Source organism: Grus americana, chromosome 6 (assembly GCF_028858705.1).
Source record: "Grus americana isolate bGruAme1 chromosome 6, bGruAme1.mat, whole genome shotgun sequence".
In the NCBI taxonomy this organism is placed as follows: Eukaryota; Metazoa; Chordata; class Aves; order Gruiformes; family Gruidae; genus Grus; species Grus americana.
The window spans coordinates 19,370,430-19,390,239 of record NC_072857.1 but is presented as its reverse complement, the minus strand read 5'-3'; the positions used below and the strand labels follow the sequence as shown (position 1 = coordinate 19,390,239).

Below are 19,810 nucleotides of genomic sequence, written 5' to 3'. Positions count from 1 at the left end.
AATCTGATAAAATGCAGCAAAACCCAAAATCTGTAACACTAATTCTATCCAATATATTGTACGATCAAATATGCAAATACAGTAGAAAACATAACTAGTAATTCTCCAATACCATCCTTAGTTGTTTAAAATCACACTTTTTCCAAGGTAACAAGCAGGGAAATAGAATAGCTCTAAAAATGTGAGCTACAAGCTCTGGACTCACAATCTTTTCCTTCTCCTCCCTGAATCCCTCCCCACACATTAAGCAAAAAGAAAACGCAGCACCCAGAATCAGAGATTCCGGGCAGCAGTATCGCACCAGATCAGAATCTTTTACAATCAAATGAACTGGTTCATTTGCTCATCAGACTCATGCCACAATACTGTGGAGGTTGACATGTTATGGGAAACTTTGGCTTTGAACAAAGGCTGGCTTGAAAAAAACCACAGTTGCTATTTGATGACAATGAGACAAAGGAGTGCAAACCTTTTTATACTGGTATAGCAGTAAACCTGGGATAAATATGATGCACTCCTGACTGATGAAATAAAGGCTTTAGGTGGGGAAAAAAAAATTCAGGAAATCCAGAAGAAATTCTCAAGATTCTGGGACATCAAATAGAAAACTTGTCCTGGCCTGAGCTAAACCTTGATGGTGGCAGAGCACATTCATCATATACCTACTGAAAAGGATTTTGTCACCACCAGAATAAACACTTTGCTAATGCTCATTTTGTCCTAGATAGCAAAACAAATTGTTGGTCCTATTGTCATTTTTAAGAGAGAGTGTCAATCTAGATCTTCAGAAACTTGAAACTTTTAAATCCAACACAAGAAACAACAGGAAGAAATAAGCAGTAAAAGAAACAGTGGGGTGACACTGAGCAAATATTTATAGGCAACTAGGTCTAATCTGCTGCTGCAATTCTCTAGAACAGGAGAATTGAAGTTTCCTGATGATACTTGCAAGAAATAAATACATGAAAGTATGAAAAATTTCAGTTATTTCTTCGACAACTACAGGAACTCATGGGAAAATTCAGTCAGTTATACTGCTACCCATGTAAACTCAAGTTTCGGTAATAAGCTTTTACAGAAGTTTTAAAGGGTTTTATATAATGCAGCAGGCTTTTTACATTTATAGTTAAAACAAAATCTGTTATTTTAAATCTCCTCAGCTGCAAATGTACTCTGAAAAACACTGTCAGAGATCTGAGAAAGTGAGAGGAGGAGTCTGCCCCTGCACAGATGCTCTTAGAGTGTGCTGCAATTTTGAGAATATTCATTCTGGATTGCTGGAATCCCTCAGGCCAGCAGTTCTCAACTTTCTCTCTGCTGTTGCCACACCAACAGAGTTGAGGAGCAGTCCTTGCTATAAAGACAGAGCAGCCATGGAAGGCAGCTCTTGTTAACCCACGATGGGAGGACACTAGTTCTTCTGCATTCCTGCCTTTGAAAGAAAAAACACTATCTGTTGGAGATGGTCTCCTGGATTGGCTTTTAAGTACTTCATTTGGTTATGCCTACAGTGGGGTTAATTCAGGTACATTTTTGAGAACCCTTCAGTTTGGTGTCTTTTGCACTCAATTCTCTTTGACTGTGTAATGAAATGATCCATTTGTGAGAAAAAAGTGGTGGCCTGATCTCAATATGACATTTAAATCAAGTTGTAAATGTTGCTTTAAAGGCAGCAAACCTGAAGTACTAAATCCTTTAAACCTAGAAGAGCACATCGTTTAGAAACAAGTTACATATCCATGCAAGCGCCCCAAACTGTAGCTTGTTCCACCACCCCTGCAGAAAAAAAATTACACAACTAAGACATACATAACACTAAAGGCCTACGTAAGAGAAAAATTTGGTCACTGAACAGAAAACATTACAAAATTTCTCCCCTTCCTCTCCTTTATAGCCCAAACAGCTGTAAGAATGTTTTAGGGGAAATAAGTACTTCTAGAGTCTTTCTACACAAGGGAACTTTGGTTTTGCCATCTGGCAGAATTAAGGACAAATCCGTTGTCATCTGACATGTTTAGACTTAATCTCAGTCAAACTCTTGTGCTAGTGTGTCAAGTTTCCAAAGCAAGGCTCAAAATGCACATACTTGCTTTAATGTGTACTATCAAAGGCTGCAAAATGCTTACAAAAGGAGATAATGCTACAAAGTCGGTGTTAATCTTTGTTCAGTTAAGTATATTTTCTGCTTTATTTGAACAAATATTACCAGAAAAAAATGGTTTTCTCAATATATTTGCTGCAGTATGAGAGACAAAATTATTTATGCTTATGCATTTATTTATTAAGTTCCAATATTTCACTTACTGACACAGTTAGGTTCCCCCATGGCACATCAGATGCAGATATATTGTAGTCCTGCCAGTATTGTAAGGTTTTATTGCTAGGATGTTCTGGTTCCACACAATTGCATCTGAAAAGAAAAAATCATATTTTTTCTTTAATAATAAAACATGTATCAGATATTAATCCAAATTATCAGCTTTATGACATATTGAAATTGTGCTCTACTTTGCCAGATAATTTTAGTTCAAATTAATTCAGTAAACGCATGCTTTGAAGCAGTTTGTAGTTCAGTAGCTAGTGCTATTACTGGAGTATAATTTGCCGTGAGGTGCATATGCATATATAGTACGTAACGCGAGATATTTAAACCACTGTCCACAGGAGGTGTTTCCATCTATTTTGCTCCTATTCCACTGATACCTCCAAGCTTAGTTTGTAATACTGAGACCATACCAATCCTGTTCCATCCCCTTATACCTAACACTTCTCTACATGGGGATTAGATACTATGGACTGTTCCAGGGTGATCCATTTCTCAAACAGTCTGTACCCTCTCTCTTCCCATTTACCAAAATACCTTTGCACGCAAAACTGCCAAACTGCCCAGTCAACTGTCAGGGCTCTGCGAGATCAGCAGCACCAAAGGCTCTGTTAACTTTTTTGTCTGTTCATTTTCCTTTCCCCACAGCTGCTCTAAAAGCATGCTTTTTGTTTTAAATTGTGTATTTTAACATACAAAACGTGACGAGGCAGTGTGGGAGGACAATACTGCAAATAGGCAATTTAAAATCAAAATTAAGTCTTTAACGTCTCTGAAGCAACTGTGGGAGGCTTTTTCTTTGACAAAGCCTTCAAAATATGCAGGATACTCTGTAGGTTCCAAGATGTCGAGTGTGCTTTGCAGTTCTCTTTAAATTAATCCTACTTTAAAAATCTATAGTACTATATATCCTGCTAGTATTTTAACATGCTTATGATGGCTGCAAATAAATTCCGTACTCTTCCTCCTGATAGTTTTCCAGAGTAGCTGGGGACAGGATGACATCTGACTATAGAGTGGAGAGCCATTAAGCATACATTTGCATTCCAGTTCTAGACATGTATCAGTTTATTCACTTAGCTACACCATCTATTTTCTCTGTGTCTGTTTATCTTTCCACAAAATGACAATTCTCATCTAGATTTGTAGTATTTCCTATATAAGAAATTCTACCATCTACATTATGAGTAAAGAACAGTGCCACTGTGTTTCAATTACAATACTATACATGTGACAACAGCTGCATTTAATATATACATAGAGATGCAGGTTGTTTTTGTGCAACTCCTTGCTTTTATTTTAAATGCAGCTATTTATAAAAGAAAGAAAAAACCCTCACAGCCCATGAACAAAAAGAAAAAAAAAAAGAAAAAAAAAGGCAACAGCCTTCTGAAAAATAGAGGGCCTGAGCCAAAAGTCATAGAAGTAGACTGGATCTTTCAAACCCATTTAATATGCTTTGGATCAGGCCCCAAGTGCAGAATGAATGCGTGTTCAATGTCTAGCTTATAATATTACAAAATGGGTTAAATGAAGCACATCACTACTAGTGAGCTACGGTAGCATAATAAAGTCAACAAACGGTATGTCTATGTTATTGCAAGAGAGTATTTGATGTTCATGCAACAATACAGAGGTGGCTATTTCGGGTTACTACTGTTTCCTGTGAGCCCAGGAGCTCCCTGCCCCCTGATGTCCATCGCTGATCGCAGACTGGCCAGACGCTGGGCGATGGCCCTTTGGGGTTTGATTACAGTAGGCCAAGGTGATGTGGGCTGTTCAATCACAGTCACTTTCTCACTAGAAGGGAAGACTCCACATGTCACCAACACTACATGGTACAGCTACACTTGCTGCGAACTGCAAAATTACATTTAAAAGTTAGAGATGTCAAAATTTCTATTTCCTTAGTCAGAAGCGTGACGATTGAAGCTATAGTTTAATACAGCTCATGTAATTCACCTTCAGATGAGATCATCACCCCGTTTATTTCTACATCAATACCACCTTCCTCCTTTACAGCATTCCAGTCTGGCCTTTACCAAGTTTCACAGGCATTTACCGATGGCAGATTGTTCATCAGCAAGTAAGTGACTTATGCAAACTCCACCCATGCAGACCAAAATCACCCTGCATCCAGCTTTTGTCACTGAATGGGTGCAGAATTAGGCCTGAACTGTAAAGATTAGAGCCTGCTTTCTACTGAGAAGATCATTATATAACATTATATTGTTTTTAATATTATATGTCTTTTGGCAACGCTGACATTTTGATGCGAGTTTGTATCATGGTATATCTGTGTTCCAGCATCCCACTAATTGCTTAGCATTATAGAAATATGAGATAAGATACTCCCTGTCCAGCCCAGAAAATACAACTGGAGGTACAATTCAGTGCCAGAACATGAAAGATTATCTACCAAAACGTGACATTTCATTACAGATGTAATTGGTTCAATGATGACTATTTCCCAACACAACTGACCTGCAAGGAGAAACTCACATTAGTGAAATAAGGCTTTCTACTTTAATCTTTTAAAACTTTTAGTGTCTTTCATTGTCATTTTTTACTCTGAGAGGTCAGCTCTCAGGAGAGGTAAAATATGCTGAATTGTTAACCACTAACTCATCTATTTTCTTGATAAAATATTCTCAGAAGGCTGGAGTAAGTCAAAATGTATTTCCTCTTGGAGGTTCAAATGCTCTTAAGTTCTTGTACAGTTGTTTAAATTGCTGAGCACTTGCCCACTACAAGAGTTCTATGTGGAGTTCATGCTATTACCAATGAGTAAGAGACTATACATACACCTATAAATATATTTTCTAAGAAACATATTCAGCTCCAAATACAGTACCAACTTAGCAACGTACTCCCATGCCTTTTAGTGATAAGGAGTCAGCAATCATCTTTGTTATGCTAAAACATAAAGAATGATTGATGTGATTCTCTTTCATCATGGCTAGGAAGAAACTGCTTTTGTCATGGCTAGAATATAGGCAGGGAAGAATCTGACATTGGTTGTGGTGGCAAAAGCATAGGTGTCACTATAGTGAAAACAAAATAAAAAATCTCTGCTGCCAATCTCACAATATACCATTTCATCACACTGATGACAGAACAATTTTTTTTGCATCTTTGCTCTTTTGGCTACTGCAAGATGCTCTGATCTCCTGGGAGCCATTCAGATGTCTAAACATGGGTGTCTATATACCCCATGGTATCTGTCACATCCATGATGAGTTGGCACATACATGAGAGGGTCTATGGTGACTCATGTCTTTGTTTTCACAGCAGCTGGAGGGTAAGAGTTCTAAAATGACACTAGATACCCAGTCATAGGTCACTCCTGTCTGTATTTTAAATGTCCATATTTTGCAATTAGGCAAAAATCAGTGGAGCTTGCTTTCTTCTAGGGTATTTAAACATGTAATACAGCCTATTACAAAGTGGCTTATAAGTCTGAGGTAGATTAATAAATCATTTCAGACAAGACAGTCTTCAGGAAACTGCAGGAGAACTGCCATAAGGTGAGAACTGACAAAAGGAGAACAGAAAAATAATGGCCCGAACCCGCTAGCAAGAAACATAACCAGAGCAAGGGGTCTTTATCATCTTTACATCTTCCAAGGTACTCAGGAAATCTCTGGCAAATCAGGATGGGGAACAAAGGTAGATTAGAAAGGTAGATTAGAAATAACAAATTTTAGGACTGGCTGACAAACTGGTATCCTCTGAAGCCTGCACCTCTCTCCCTCTTACAGGAGGATCAAGACTTCAGCTAAATTTTCAGCACCAATCTGACTGTAACAGCAGTATAGGTCACTGATGGCACTCCCTTCCCTTCTTTCTCCTCCCAACATCCCCACATTTTTCCTAGCTCTTTTTGCCTTTGTTTCATAAGTCCCCGTTTCATAAATTTCATTAATTTTAGGCAGCCATCATAACTTCACTGTGTGCAACTTTTCCTACAACTTGTCCTGTTTTCAAAGAACAGAGCTAGGATTTGACCACAGCAGCTTCAGGACATCTCAGACAACTAGCAGTGTTCTTTGCTTCCCAAAAACGAATAGTTATTACTATCCTTAACAGCACAGAAAAGACTGTCCGTACGATCCCTCTTTATTTGGACAACTGGAAGGGAATATGGGTTAGCAAATCAGAAACCTGTTATTTTATATGTAAAGTTGGTGAATATTTTCCCCCTCCTTTGTACATGTTGCTCAACAACTAGTCAGGTGAAAGGTTCTATACTAAAACCACTTTGATCCTGACTGCAAATTTCTGTTTACTGCAAAACAAGAAACTTATTCCCTAGGCCTATTTATTCGGTTGAAATTAAGCTGGGTCTGGTGGGGGAATCCCTCTAATTTCCACCTCTTCCCCCCAATTCTTTAGGCTCATCTTCACCATTTTCTTCTCTTCAACCTGTCTTGTGCACTCTTCTCCCCACATAGACTTTGACTTTAAACATGCAGCACGGTGCTAGTCCATTCTGCTGCCATTACAGCCAGTATAAGACCTTCAAACATGAGCCTTGAACAGTGTTTTTGTGTGTAAATGAAACAGACTTAAATGGTGCAGCTTCTTTGAAGCTTCATGGCCGTTCATCCCTAGGCAACTTTTTGTTTTCAAGACTAGGAGGCACTTACTATTGATGATTTTATGCAATTCATAAGGCACTGTTTTGGAGCTCCTATTTTTCCAGCACGTACGTATTGCAAGCTACACCTATTTATACTAGCTAAGGATCTGATCTATAAAAGATGCAACTGCAGCTTCTTTATTATTAGTCAACATACCATTTTTCCTTCCTAGAAGGGCAAATTCTCTTTCTGGCTCACTTAAGAGAATGAGATTTGCTCAATATGAATATTTATATTATTAAGAAAAAAAAAACCCACCAGGCAAGTATGACAAATAAGTTACAAAATGTGCTTGTTTAAACAATATGTTTCACTGAATATCAGAGCACATATTTGGTAATATGAGTAGGAAGTTTTTCCCCCTAAGACAGAGATTATGTTGTACGAGTGTGCTGTGCACTGATCACATAACAGAGACAGAATAAGAAGATGGTACAGAATCATAGAATCATCAAGGTTGGAAAAGACCTTTAAGATCATCAAGTCTAACTATAAATGGAAGGTAACATCACTGATTTTGTTTTAAAAGTAAGGTATTAGAATATATGCATAAGTATTCTTTATGTTGTATTTACAAGGTTGAAAAAGCACATCAATAGCAGAATGCTATGCATGTTTAGGTTGTCTCCAAATACACCATTTTCATGTGAATAATGGGCACTCGCAGAGTCCCTCCTTTTGTAACAACTGCTATGGGAAGGGAACATCAACAATATCATAGACGACAACTTCTCTGCTGTCCCATACCTACAACACCTGTATGTGCCTGGCATTATATTTACCATATTTATTCTCATGTCAACATTCGTAACGATGAAATCAAAGTCTCAATGGAAAAGAGACTGGAAACAAACTAATTAATACTGATGGGAAAAGGACTTGTCAGTTAAGTTCTATTCTCAGTATCATGAAATCCTTTCAAGGCACAGCTGTCATGGCAAGACAAGATATTTTCTTCATTTATTCATGAGATCTGCCATCCTGAATTAGACCATTGAGTCATTAAGTTAAATAGCCCATCTCTGACAATCATGAACATCAGCAGGCATCCACGTATATTCTCTAAAGTTGAAAGTCTATATAGTTTAGTTGGTGAAGTTGAGGAGGAAAACAGAAAAGCCTCTAAAAGTATCTAGACAATGCACTCAGCAGCACAACAATTACACACATACACACAGAGATAAATCGGGGCGGGGGGGAGGGCAAACTGATGCTGAAGTGAAGAAATCTCAAAGAATCAGATTTCTCTGGATAGCACATCAGGAGGAGAACATTGTTCTGTCACGGGGAAAGTCTAAAAAACAGATTTATAATCACACTATAGTTTCGTTAACCTTGACTGTCATTTATAAAGGTTGGTCTTTATTGTCTGCCTGGTGCAGTATGCAGTCCATGCATTCTTAGCAGTACTACAGTAAGTAACTGCTATACATTGAAGTTAATGTGCAGAAAGTAGTGTAATTATGTGGGATATTGACAATTCATCTGAAAGCTTTCACTGAGAAATAGTTCTAGGATGTTGCTTCAACCCGCTTCCAAAATTAAAAAACCATAGGAGAAGAGATTCAGTGTAATGCTCATTCAGAAATAATATACTATAATATATTATAATTCTATATGGTCAGCTTAAGTTTCGATTGTTCAGGTGTAATGTATCAAGACACATAAATGTACTGTAACAAAACCACCCAAGAATTTTATGTAAGCCTTTCTGGATTTTAAAGGCATTGTGTAGACCAGCTATCAACTACAAACTGAATGTTGTGGAGAATTGCTTAACAAGGAGATCTGTTTCCAAAGTGGAGGGGATGAGTAGTATGAAAGAATGAAACAAGGTGGGCACTCCCTGGGCTCAAAAGAGGGAGAAAGAGAAAAATGAGTCAATTGGGTCGGGCAGACATAGAATAAATGAAATAAAGAAAAATCATTTATGGTTTCCAGGGTTTGTCAAGAAGCAAAAGGGAACCAGCAGTTAAACTCACTGATGGCAGTTGCATGGTTCTGGGAAGAAGAGGGACATTCTCAAGGAAAGACACACAGGATATGGCGCAGTTACTTAATTGTAGAGAAAAAAGAAACTATAAAGAAGGGGAAAAGAAAATGTATGTTCTTATCTAAGTTCAAATAAATCATTACAGGAATTGGAATTCAGTTACATGCCTGAGATCCTAATGAGAAATTCTGTGCTGATCATCACTGACTCGTCCTGCAGCTTAAGGAATACAGGGCATAAAACACCACAATTTGCATTCAATAATAATGTATTTAGATTAAGTTATATAGATAATGAAAGATTTAAAACTTGCTTGTGCAAACAGTGGTATGCACAAAACTAATCTTCACAATGCCTTCTAGAAGCAATGGTTTCTATAACCTGCAAAAATACGGAGATTGACATGATCTTGGCTTCTTAATTACATCAGAGTGGGATTTTCTACTCCTAATGCTTAAGTGCATGTCAATACTAAGACAGATTGCAATATGCATATTACTATGCCAAGAAATCACTTTAAAATTATTCAATGTAATCTGTTAATAATTGAGTAACTTCTGGTAAAGAATTATTAAAACCAGCATGAATTCATCACTCTGAGAAAAGAATTAATAAAAAACAAAAGGTATATGAAGTCCCACGATCTAAGCAACCTCACACTGAGAAATAATTGATCTTCAGTATTCTAAGATAACTATCTTAAAATGCTTGTATTTTAAAGAATACTGGATTGCTTTCTAAATCACGTTCCTTTCATCCACAATGGCTTATTTTGTTTTCCTTTTGAGAACCTCTATTTTTAATCCACTCAGTTGTAGGGCCCTCCTTTCCTAGCAAAAATGATATCCTAATATTTAATATACACATTAAAACTGATGTGCATCAGTGTTCCAGACAGGATTCACTAACTGGAGATATATTTGCTACAGGAAAAAGCAGGAGGAGGAGAATGCAGAAATAAAAGAGTTGCTATGCCAACCTACAAATGCTAATGGCATGACAAATACAAAAAGGTCACAGGAAGAAAAAGAAAGAGAAAGAAAGAAAGAAAAGCCCAGATCAAAAAGTATGTGTATTTTATTTAATAAACAATGCCGCTATCATGTTTAAATTCCTTCAAAATAATGCAGTTTAAAAAGAAAAAAAATGCAGCAAAGTAGCACACTGAAAATCGGATTGTCTTTGTGCTTCTTTTGATTTAGCTCTTAAATGCCTTATTCTTTATCGTCCATATCACAAAGATGCTGTTTTAAGAAAAAGTTACATATGAATGCTGAATGGATTTGCCTGCAAGCAGATCACCTGACAATTAGGGCCAATATTTCAACACAAAGTAGCAAACATGTATAATAAAGAAAACGAGTAAAAAGTGCACTAGGACTAGTTTCACACTAATTAGATCATGCAACAAAATATATTTTTGGTTTTTTGAGATAGAATTCTGTAACAGACTCCTATCTTCTACTTAAAATGATAAATATGGATTTTTAAGAAATCTTTTAGGAGGACTTTCAGCTGATTTTCAAATATTTGAGTCTGCTTGATTAAAAAACGAAACCAAATAAACAAAAAAACCCCAACTGTTCTGAATGTTCTTGCTATAGTCTTTCTAAGGTTTGTTATGGCAGATACTAGTAAGGACTCCTATAAGTCTTAAATATAAGAGGAGATGCATGCAGTAGTCTTTTACATCAAACTCCTGCAACAGAGACTGTTTATGACAGAATTCAACCCCACCCAAAGTACAGAATGGGTTTTCTTTCTCACTTGAAATATGGTTCCAATCTGGTTGAAATACCAACCATTTTAAATTATTATTTTCTTTGTCTCGTACCCCAAAGGACAGTACTAACAGCATGCCCATGACTTTTCCTAGGTCAAACTCATGTCTTCACCAGAGCAAAGGCAACAGTACCAGGATGTAGACAGACTACCTGTGGAAATCAGAGCATCCTTGGAAAATCCATGCAAGAAGAGAGGAGGGCTGGCCACAGCATACACTGAAAGCTTCAAATATATACACTGTCCTGACCTATTTATCATCAACTTTTTGAGTCGGCAACAGGCAGAATACAGAAAACACAGGCATTTTACAGTATAACCTGAGTTTTCTAGCATAGAATTGCAGATCCAAGATAAAGTTTTACATAAGCTTTGGCTGAGCATTCAAAGAGAAATGAGTTGCTCAACCTTTTGAAGTTCACCCATTGCTAATTAAAGAACTGCCAAGGCTTTACTAACAATTAAAAACTTGTCTTTAAAATCCCCAAAGAGGAAACTGCAAACAGCTGTTTTAATTAGCAAAACAGCAGATACTAATTAGCTTCTGTATCAGAGTATGCTGGTCCTTTAAGGACAGGACCAGTTTCAGCCCAAGTTTGTTACCCATTTAAACTACAAGTAGGACTGGAGTCAGATGCTGCAGAAAAAGCTTCTAATTCCTTGTGAAATCAATATTCCCCAACTTCAAATACACAAAAATGAGATTTTTATTTCAAGTAAGCTTTTATGCTTATTCGTCTTCTATTTTCTGATCTTTCTGGAACTGAGACATGTACAGACATTTGAGCAGGGACTGAGGGTTATTTGAAATGTCTTGTCTTGGATGATCACATGGGAATGACAATTGTAATACCGTCACGTTCTGGGCAAATGGCCACTGTGTCTGGACAGAGTAATATGTGCATATCTGCACAGCAAACCCATGAAGTTCAGGTTGCACCAAGCCTGCTGTGAAAGCACTGGTCATTTGGGCAGCTGACGTAGAGTTGCTCCAACAGAGCACATCTTTCTGTTCTCCCAACCCATCAGGGCTGGTTCTGAAGAACTGAGAAAAACTCAGATGAAGGAGAAGGAAAGGGAAAGAGCAGAAGAGGCTAGAATTACCGCTTTGCTGTGTTCAGAGCACAAATCCTTGGAATCTGCAGATGCGCTCTTACAAGATAATCACTATGCATACTGGTGTTTCCAACAATCAGTTTTAAGGGTAAAAAAAAATGTAAGCCGCATCCCATAAGAACTATGCTGCCTATAACTATGTCTACAGCTAGTCATTTTGATATTAATGGGGTCAGTTGCCATGGACATGATATCAATCATAAATAGGATATTGCTGCAAGTAGAAGATAAACCATAAATGCCTAAAGTTAAAAGTAATTCAAGAGTTTAAAAGTCTATTTATTTGTACTATCTACACAGAATGAAAGAATAACTGAGAATGTAAGTATGAAATGCGGACCCCATAAATAACTTCAAAACTATTATATCAAATAATTTTCAAAGCTATATATGTGTTTGAAACCACCAAGCAACAGTCAAATTTTTCTTCCAAACATCTTGAAGACACTTGTCCTTCAGGAATTGTGTTTAGAAAATCTAAAACTGTCATGCTGGTATTCCCAGACTGTAGAACATGACAGGTCAATAGCTGTAATTGGAGGATGGCAATTGCTGCTCTTTTACCATTCTGCGTGCCCTGCAGATTCTACATTCAATGAAGACAGTTACCAAGGGCAGGCAGTGAGTAAACAACATCCTTCAAAAATCAATTTGGGATTCTGATTAATGAATGGAATTTAAAATAAAACAAAAAACATTTATTTGTAAACATAAGGACTATGGTGATAAAACACTTTCATAAAATACAGAGATACCTATCACTGTACCCCAAAAGAAGCAAGACTGTTAATCTTATTTCTCTGAAATCTCAAGCAATATCATGCGATTCAGCTAACCACGAATAAAGCCAGCTACCCAGGAACCTGTACTTCTATTTGTGTTTATGCTTTTTATTACACATTTTAACATCTCAGCTCCACCTGCTAAATGGTTTCTGAATAATTTTTTTCTTTGTATAGTATTTCAACATCTGTTTTTCAAAAACATATGAGACCATCATATTCTCTTTCCCTTTGAGATGACTACTCCGAAGTGGTAAAGGAAAAAAAAAAACCAAAACAAAACATAAACACTGTGTTAGATGAGGCTCTTTAGAGTAAAATGCCAACTACATAGAAGTTAAGTGAAGTTAAATAAGACCAGGATATAACCTCAACTGCATGCATGGTCTATTCTTGATCTTTATTGCTTTCTCTTAGAATTAATATTCCCTTGTCTACTGATTCAACTATTAGAGAGAAATAATATTTTTTTCAGCATGATGAGAGAGTATGTCACAGCAGAACTACAGTTTCTATAATTTAACTCATTCTGTGTATTAAGGTATATAATGTGCATTCAGATTCAGGATTTGCTATTTTTCTAGCTCAAATGTTTTCTCTGTTGCCATGTTTTGTTTTTCCCAGCTTAAAATGCAAATGAGACATTTGGTTGAGACACTCCTGTTTTTCCAGTGAACAGAAGATGTGGCGCTGCGCAAGCATTGTTCCTTTTGGGCCCCACCCTGCTCATGCAGAGGGTTCAAATGGGTTCAGTGAAATAATAAAGACATTTCTGGAGGGGGATCTTCTCTGAAAATGCTTTTTAATGACATTTTAGTTGCTGAGGTGACCAGGCTTAATTGGCCTCAGGACAGATGAGGATCTTGTGCTTTACTAGAACAACATTTTTGTTCTCATACCAGAGAAACATATCTATGAGTTTTTACTTCTAAATGAAACTATATTGATTAAAGCCATTCACTTTTCTATTCCCCAAGCAGAATACTACCCCCTCAAAACTCCACAATAAAGTAAAGCTGCTTAAATTGAGTCATATTAAAAAATCTTGTTATTAAGAACAAATTGATTATGACAAAAACAATCACCACTGAGAAGCACCTAACAATTCTAAATCCACTTCAGTTCTTGGAGCTTGAACCTTAACTGCCAGAGAGGTTAAAATAAAGGAGGTACATCAAATTATATCCTTTTTAGATAAGTCAATATTTCAATTTGGAAGAAAAAAACCCCACAAAACAAAAAACAAACAGATAAACATGATATAAAAATGTTGCCTGAACACCCAATAAAATATTATAAATCATCAGTACAAGGTTACAGTAAGAGATCATTGAGTTACACCTCATTAAATAAAAATGTGAAGACCTAAAGCTGAGGTGCCTCCAAGTCCTATTTTTATTCTAGGACTTCCAAGTTGCATGTGTGTAAGCTTTTCCAAACCCCAAGTCAAGATATCATTTACTTATCTTAAGTAAATGTGTACACATACCTCCAGTAATTACTACTTCCATATGCCAGCATCATGCCTAATTCAATAGCTTCCACATGTTAAGTTTGCCACTACTGCAAACTTTTCCTGCTGTGTACTGGTTTGCATTCCTCACACAGAAAGCATAACCTATGAAAAAAAACCCCAGTGTTAACAGAAGAAATCTTACTTACGAGTACTTTGTTAGCAGATCCAAATCATTATGCATGTTGATTGGATATGTCTCACTGAGATGAAACAGCTTCTCTAAGGCCTCATAAATGAAAATGATGCAGATAAGAGAAGCAAAAGCTTCTTCGGTAAACCGGGTAATGTAGCAGACTAGGGAGCTTGCATCAGTTGCAACAAGGATGATGCACAGGATTGCAGTCCACAGTCCAATGCTAGCTCTCAGAGAAAGGTACGACAACCCATACTCTCTAAAAAAAAAAAAAAAAAAAAAAAATTAAACACAGTTTATCCGTTGTCCAGCCACAGTAAATGGAGAAGAGGCAGCTCCAAAATTTCTTTTGCCTAGGGATGTGTGATTCTGGGGACAGCCTGAATCGGAAATTATTTACCTATTGTGAACTGAAGATACTGTCAAGTCACTTCTTGACCTGAGCTCTCCTCCCAATTAACGGGACAGAAAGAGCTTTATTTCTATTAAAATGAGTGAGCAGCTTTCACAGTAGTCACACACATGAAGTGTATAAGGTCCACCCACTTTTCATCCCATATCCAGCCAACACCTGACAATTTCTTCCTAAGCTGCAAGAGTACCTATAGTCACGACTTTCATCAAAATCCTGTATGCTTACTGCATATGATAATAGAGCTCCAAACACGTTGGGTGACATTAGCACAGAAAACTGAAAGGTCTACCTGAAGGTGATAAAAGAGCTTTTGGGGTGCTAAGCGGGGTCTCCTACTCTGTTATTCAGGAGATCTTGGTGCAGAAGTCCCCATCACAGCAATGAGGCAGAAAAGCAAAGGATCGCAGAGAAGCATGATGGTTGCCAAGATGCAGACATAATTTTTATCCACACTGTGACAGAGGTATGTCATGTATAGCACATTAACATAAATGCGGGGATATGCTGTTCAGGCACAATGCTTCACCCCTTCTCCGTTCAGTTGGAGGAAGGGCAGGGTCTATATTAGTGATTATTGAAAGATGGCACCACTGCCACTGCACTTACTTCCTGGGTGAGAGGTAACACCTTTTGCGTGAGTTAGGGATGAGATAAACCACAGATTTAAATGTCTTGTTTCAGACTGGAAAACGATACAATTGAAACAAACAAACAAACATCCTGAAGCTTGCATTCCTTTCAAAACAGTGGGGGGTTTTTACAACAAACAAAAAAGACAATAAAAACCCCCACTTTCTGCGTTACCACCAATTCACTTGTCTCAGTCACTGTATAATTTTCAGACTCCGAAAGCCTAAGCAGTGCACTCCAAAACAAACTGTTGATCTTATTCTGCAGATGTTGGAACTCTGGGATCAGTGTCTACTTTTACCTAACAACATTCAAGGGATGATGCATATCATGATCTTCACTTACTTGCAAAATTTGAATAGGATCTTCTCAAACACTAAAACTGGTCCTGTGCTGCCAAGTATAGTGAGAGGCTGTCCACCAAAGAGAGAGTAGGCAATTCCAGTCATGGATGCTCCAAACAGTGATTCTATTGCACTCTGAATACAACACAGAGAGAAGTGTCCATAAATTTTCAAACAGATTCTTTTTGCAATGTCTTAGTCTGTAGCCTTCTAAACACTTAAACACCAATATTTAAAGGTGATTCATGCAACAGTAAGAAAATATAACCACAAACCTAGGAGCGTAAGTTTGTTTTAAAAGTTCAGATTTAACACATACTATACGACCTTCAGTTGCTTCTCCCAGCAGACCACCAAATGTGATGACAGGAGACATGCAAGCACAGTAGAGAAACAAAAATGATGCCAGACACTGCAAACTGAGAGCATCCCTGAAGTCACTCCAGAAGAAGGGAGCTTTTCTTTTTATATCTAAAATCAATCCTCCAAAAAATCTAAAAAAAAAAAAAAAATTTTAAAAAAATCAAATTAATGAAAAAGGCATACCAAACTTTCTTCCACAGTATTGCTTTAAATATACTGCAGAGAAGCTATTGTTCCTTAATCAAATTATACATACTCTTATAATTCATCCTTTCCAGAAAAAAGTTTCTGGGAACCCTAGCTTGATAACTTTAATCAGGAAATTGTGTTTTTAAAACAAACTAATTTGCATGTTTCTTTTATAAAATCTTTATCTAATCATCCAGACCCAAAACTTCAGGACAGTTATTAGCTCCCACGCATAAACCCGTTATTTATTATGTGAAATAATTCTTTGCATTTGTTTAATCAGAGAGCTACCACAGTGCCCATTTGCCCACATGTCTACATATAGAGCTTCACGTTCTATATTTGAGAACCTGTTCCTAAATACAATCGATGACAGAATCGAATGTAGGCCACTATTTTCCAAGGAGAAGAACTGTCATCTTTTGTCATTTACACTACACTAAATATAATCAAATATTTAGCAACAGACTCCCCCTTGCAATATACCATACAGTTAAAGTAAATATCCCCACAATGCTCTTTTTCTCAGACACCTGATGTATCAGATGTTGCTGGGGTAAAGAGCAAGACGAAGTGCCACTATCTCCTAAATATCAGGATGATCCTTCAAGCTGTCAATTACCAGGTTCACCAATGAAAGAACGGCTTACAGCCAGACTGGCCATCATCTCCTCTGCCCCACTGTGTACACCAACACTGCAGCTGAATCTTTAGCCTTATGCAGGTAGGAACGATATCTAAATATCAAGAGGCAGCAAGATAAAAGGCAAGTCTATCGCACAACTACACTGCACTAAGGCAACCACTGACAGCTGATGCTCTTACACCACACCATACTAGACAAGAGAGCCTAAGTATTCCTTGGGGCAAATTCTTCCTTCCGATGTGTGTATATTGCAGCCACCATGGTAATTGTAGCCTCATGTACCAGGGCAGATCATGGCTTACTGAGGTAAAAAAGAAATGCTAGAGCTGCACAGCCCAGAAGCTTCAACTACAAAATAGTTGTAAGTATTCAGAATACATGGCACAAGACTATTCCCAACTTTTCCTTCGGGCTGTATAAAAATAAGAAATGTTAATCAAGTTTAACAGAGATCTGACCTTTATAAACAATAGCGAAAGGAGCTTGCAATAAATACAATGTGAAAACTCAAATCCTCTTGCCCTCTCCCCCTCTCTGCAAATTAGCATGTATTGTGCTTTTCAGCTATGTGGTATCAGAAAAAATGCCTGAAAAAAATCATATGCCAAGCCGGTGATTTAAGGGAGAATCAGACCATTATGATCATTATGATTTCCTTGGAAGTGCATCACTTAGAACACTTAAGATTTTGCATATGTTTTCACTAACTTTCCAGTGCGTTGCAGTTCTGGTCCAGAGTGCCCTCCAGGTTGTTCTGCGTCCCCGTGGGCTGCAGTCCCATTTGGCACTCCTGGGATCTTACGCTTCTCCTACCAGAAGGAAAAGATACTTCTCATGGGTCTTGGCAAACAAAACGTAATTTTAGCAAACAGGCTTTGAGAGTTGAAAGACTAAACATGTAAATTTTATTATAAGATTCATCAACATAACCACTTCATAAGTTGTAGAGGAGTTATACAACAGGAAATAGGTAGAAGAAACTGTGGTCTAAGAAATTTAAAGAATCGATCACAGAAAATTCTGTATCAGAAAACATTTTAAGGAGTAGCAAGTCAGGCTGCTTTGATCAATTCTTGCAATAAGCTTAGAACAAAAATAAACCATGGCTGTTCAGAATAATTAAAGATGCTTATGACCCCTGAACTTAAGATCTTTAGATACAACTATCTGTCTTTATTCAGGAGAGGACTAGTATTGAACTACACAAAATGTCATCACTATACTATATGCTTGCAAGACAGGTTCTCTTAAAGCAAATTAACAACAAAATAAAGGCCATGCAAAATGTCTATATAGTGACTCAGCTAAATGCTAAATTAACGAGACTTAATTCCACCCAGCAAAAATTCATCACAATGTTTAAAAGTGTGTAAATTTTACAGTGTACAAACCTGAGAGGGAACATTTTTAGGTGGTTCTATTCGAATTGTTGGGTCCCACTCTCCAGGAGGAAGAACAGTAACCTGATCAAGAAACTCATCGATTCCAGAGACCAAGTCATTGCGGTCTTTTGCTTTGTAAGCAACATCATGGAACACCTGTGAAAAACGGAGAAGTGTATGTGGGAGGAAAAAGAGATGGGGAAAGGAATACTCTCATAATATTTTTCATGATGGTCCCTATTCTCTGAAATAGAACACACTTCATGCAGTTCCCACCAAACAAACAGTCTCAGCTTCAACTGACTAGAGCTTCTGATACACAGTTTTCATAGAAGTTGCAGCTGCTACAGAAAAACATCCTTACAGATGCTAAACATTCTAGAGATTTTACAGTTTAAAACACAATTAATTCCACTGGAAAGTAACTTTTTAAAATGGAATCTTCTCAGTGAAGATATCCTTGTATGTGAATATTGTTTCTCATTTTGTTATCTCCTTATGGCAGCATAATCTAGGCTGTTACAGGATCACGAAACGAACTAGAATGCTATTTGTGCATCATCAGAATGATTAGTCACATTTCAACTGGATGATTCCACACTGGAGATTCCCTATTACACCTCTTCAGTCAGTACAAAATTACTAAAACCAAGCCAGGAATAAGAATACCTCATCTGTCATTAGTGTTGCAATTGATCTTCCAATCTCATGGTATTGTTGCCCTTTACCCAGTGGTCCAAGAAGAATAAACAAAAATCTGCAAATAGAAAATAAATAAAAAATTATAAAGGATAGATAGTTGAAAGTAACTACACAAACTACAGAAATACTTATTTAAAACTTGGACTAGAAGAACCTCTGAGACAAATATTATATATAATCTCCTTCAAGATCCTCACACATGCATTTAAACATGAAGCTCTGGTTAGAAAAAATGTGAAAATAACTTCCAAAAATATATCATAAGCTTCACAGTCAGACTTGATTGAGACTATCAAAACCTCCTTACATAATGAACCTTATCTTACATAATAAATATATGCAACTATAATCTATGTACAGAACACATTAACATTAATTTATTTAACTCTGTTAATTCAACAGAATCAACTGTTTTATGGTAGTAGTATTGTTGCAATATTGGAGAAGTGAAATTACCCCTGAACAGAAATCATTTTTACATCATTCTTACTCCCAACTAAGGTTCTAGACAGCCTCTACTCTAGACTTGGGGTTAGAAAGGTTCTATAAAAGGCAGAGGATAGGTTCAAATGAAATAAATGAAGTTTGGTGGGTTTTTTGTGGGAAGTTGGGGGAGGTTACAAGGAAAGGCATCAAAAGATTTTTTCAAAGCCAACTCAGTCCCTCAATGTCCTTTACAGACATGCAAAAATTAGAAAAGACAAAAAAAGTCATATCCAAAGTAACCACAAAGTAACTACAACTTAAAGAAAATTTTATACTGTTTATCTGACTAGGAGCAAGGATCTGAGTCTCAGCATTGCATTTCATAGCATAACACTCCAGCCTGTCACAAACAAACAGAATACACT

At 37.1% G+C, this 19,810-nt stretch overlaps 1 protein-coding gene across 4 annotated transcripts in view; it reads right to left on the bottom strand.

Moving 5' to 3' along the window:
- SLC4A10 (solute carrier family 4 member 10) overlaps nucleotides 1-19,810 on the bottom strand; it is a 161,683-nt gene that overhangs the window by 17,432 nt on the left and 124,441 nt on the right. For all 4 annotated transcript variants that reach the window (XM_054830215.1, XM_054830216.1, XM_054830214.1 and 1 more), the window contains exons 9-15: nucleotides 18,927-19,014; nucleotides 18,267-18,413; nucleotides 17,584-17,684; nucleotides 15,997-16,171; nucleotides 15,679-15,812; nucleotides 14,302-14,547; nucleotides 2,305-2,410 (exon numbers count right to left, since the gene is read on the bottom strand). In XM_054830215.1, the coding sequence (XP_054686190.1) occupies nucleotides 2,305-2,410; nucleotides 14,302-14,547; nucleotides 15,679-15,812; nucleotides 15,997-16,171; nucleotides 17,584-17,684; nucleotides 18,267-18,413; nucleotides 18,927-19,014 (997 nt within the window). The remainder of the gene's footprint in view (nucleotides 1-2,304; nucleotides 2,411-14,301; nucleotides 14,548-15,678; nucleotides 15,813-15,996; nucleotides 16,172-17,583; nucleotides 17,685-18,266; nucleotides 18,414-18,926; nucleotides 19,015-19,810) is intronic.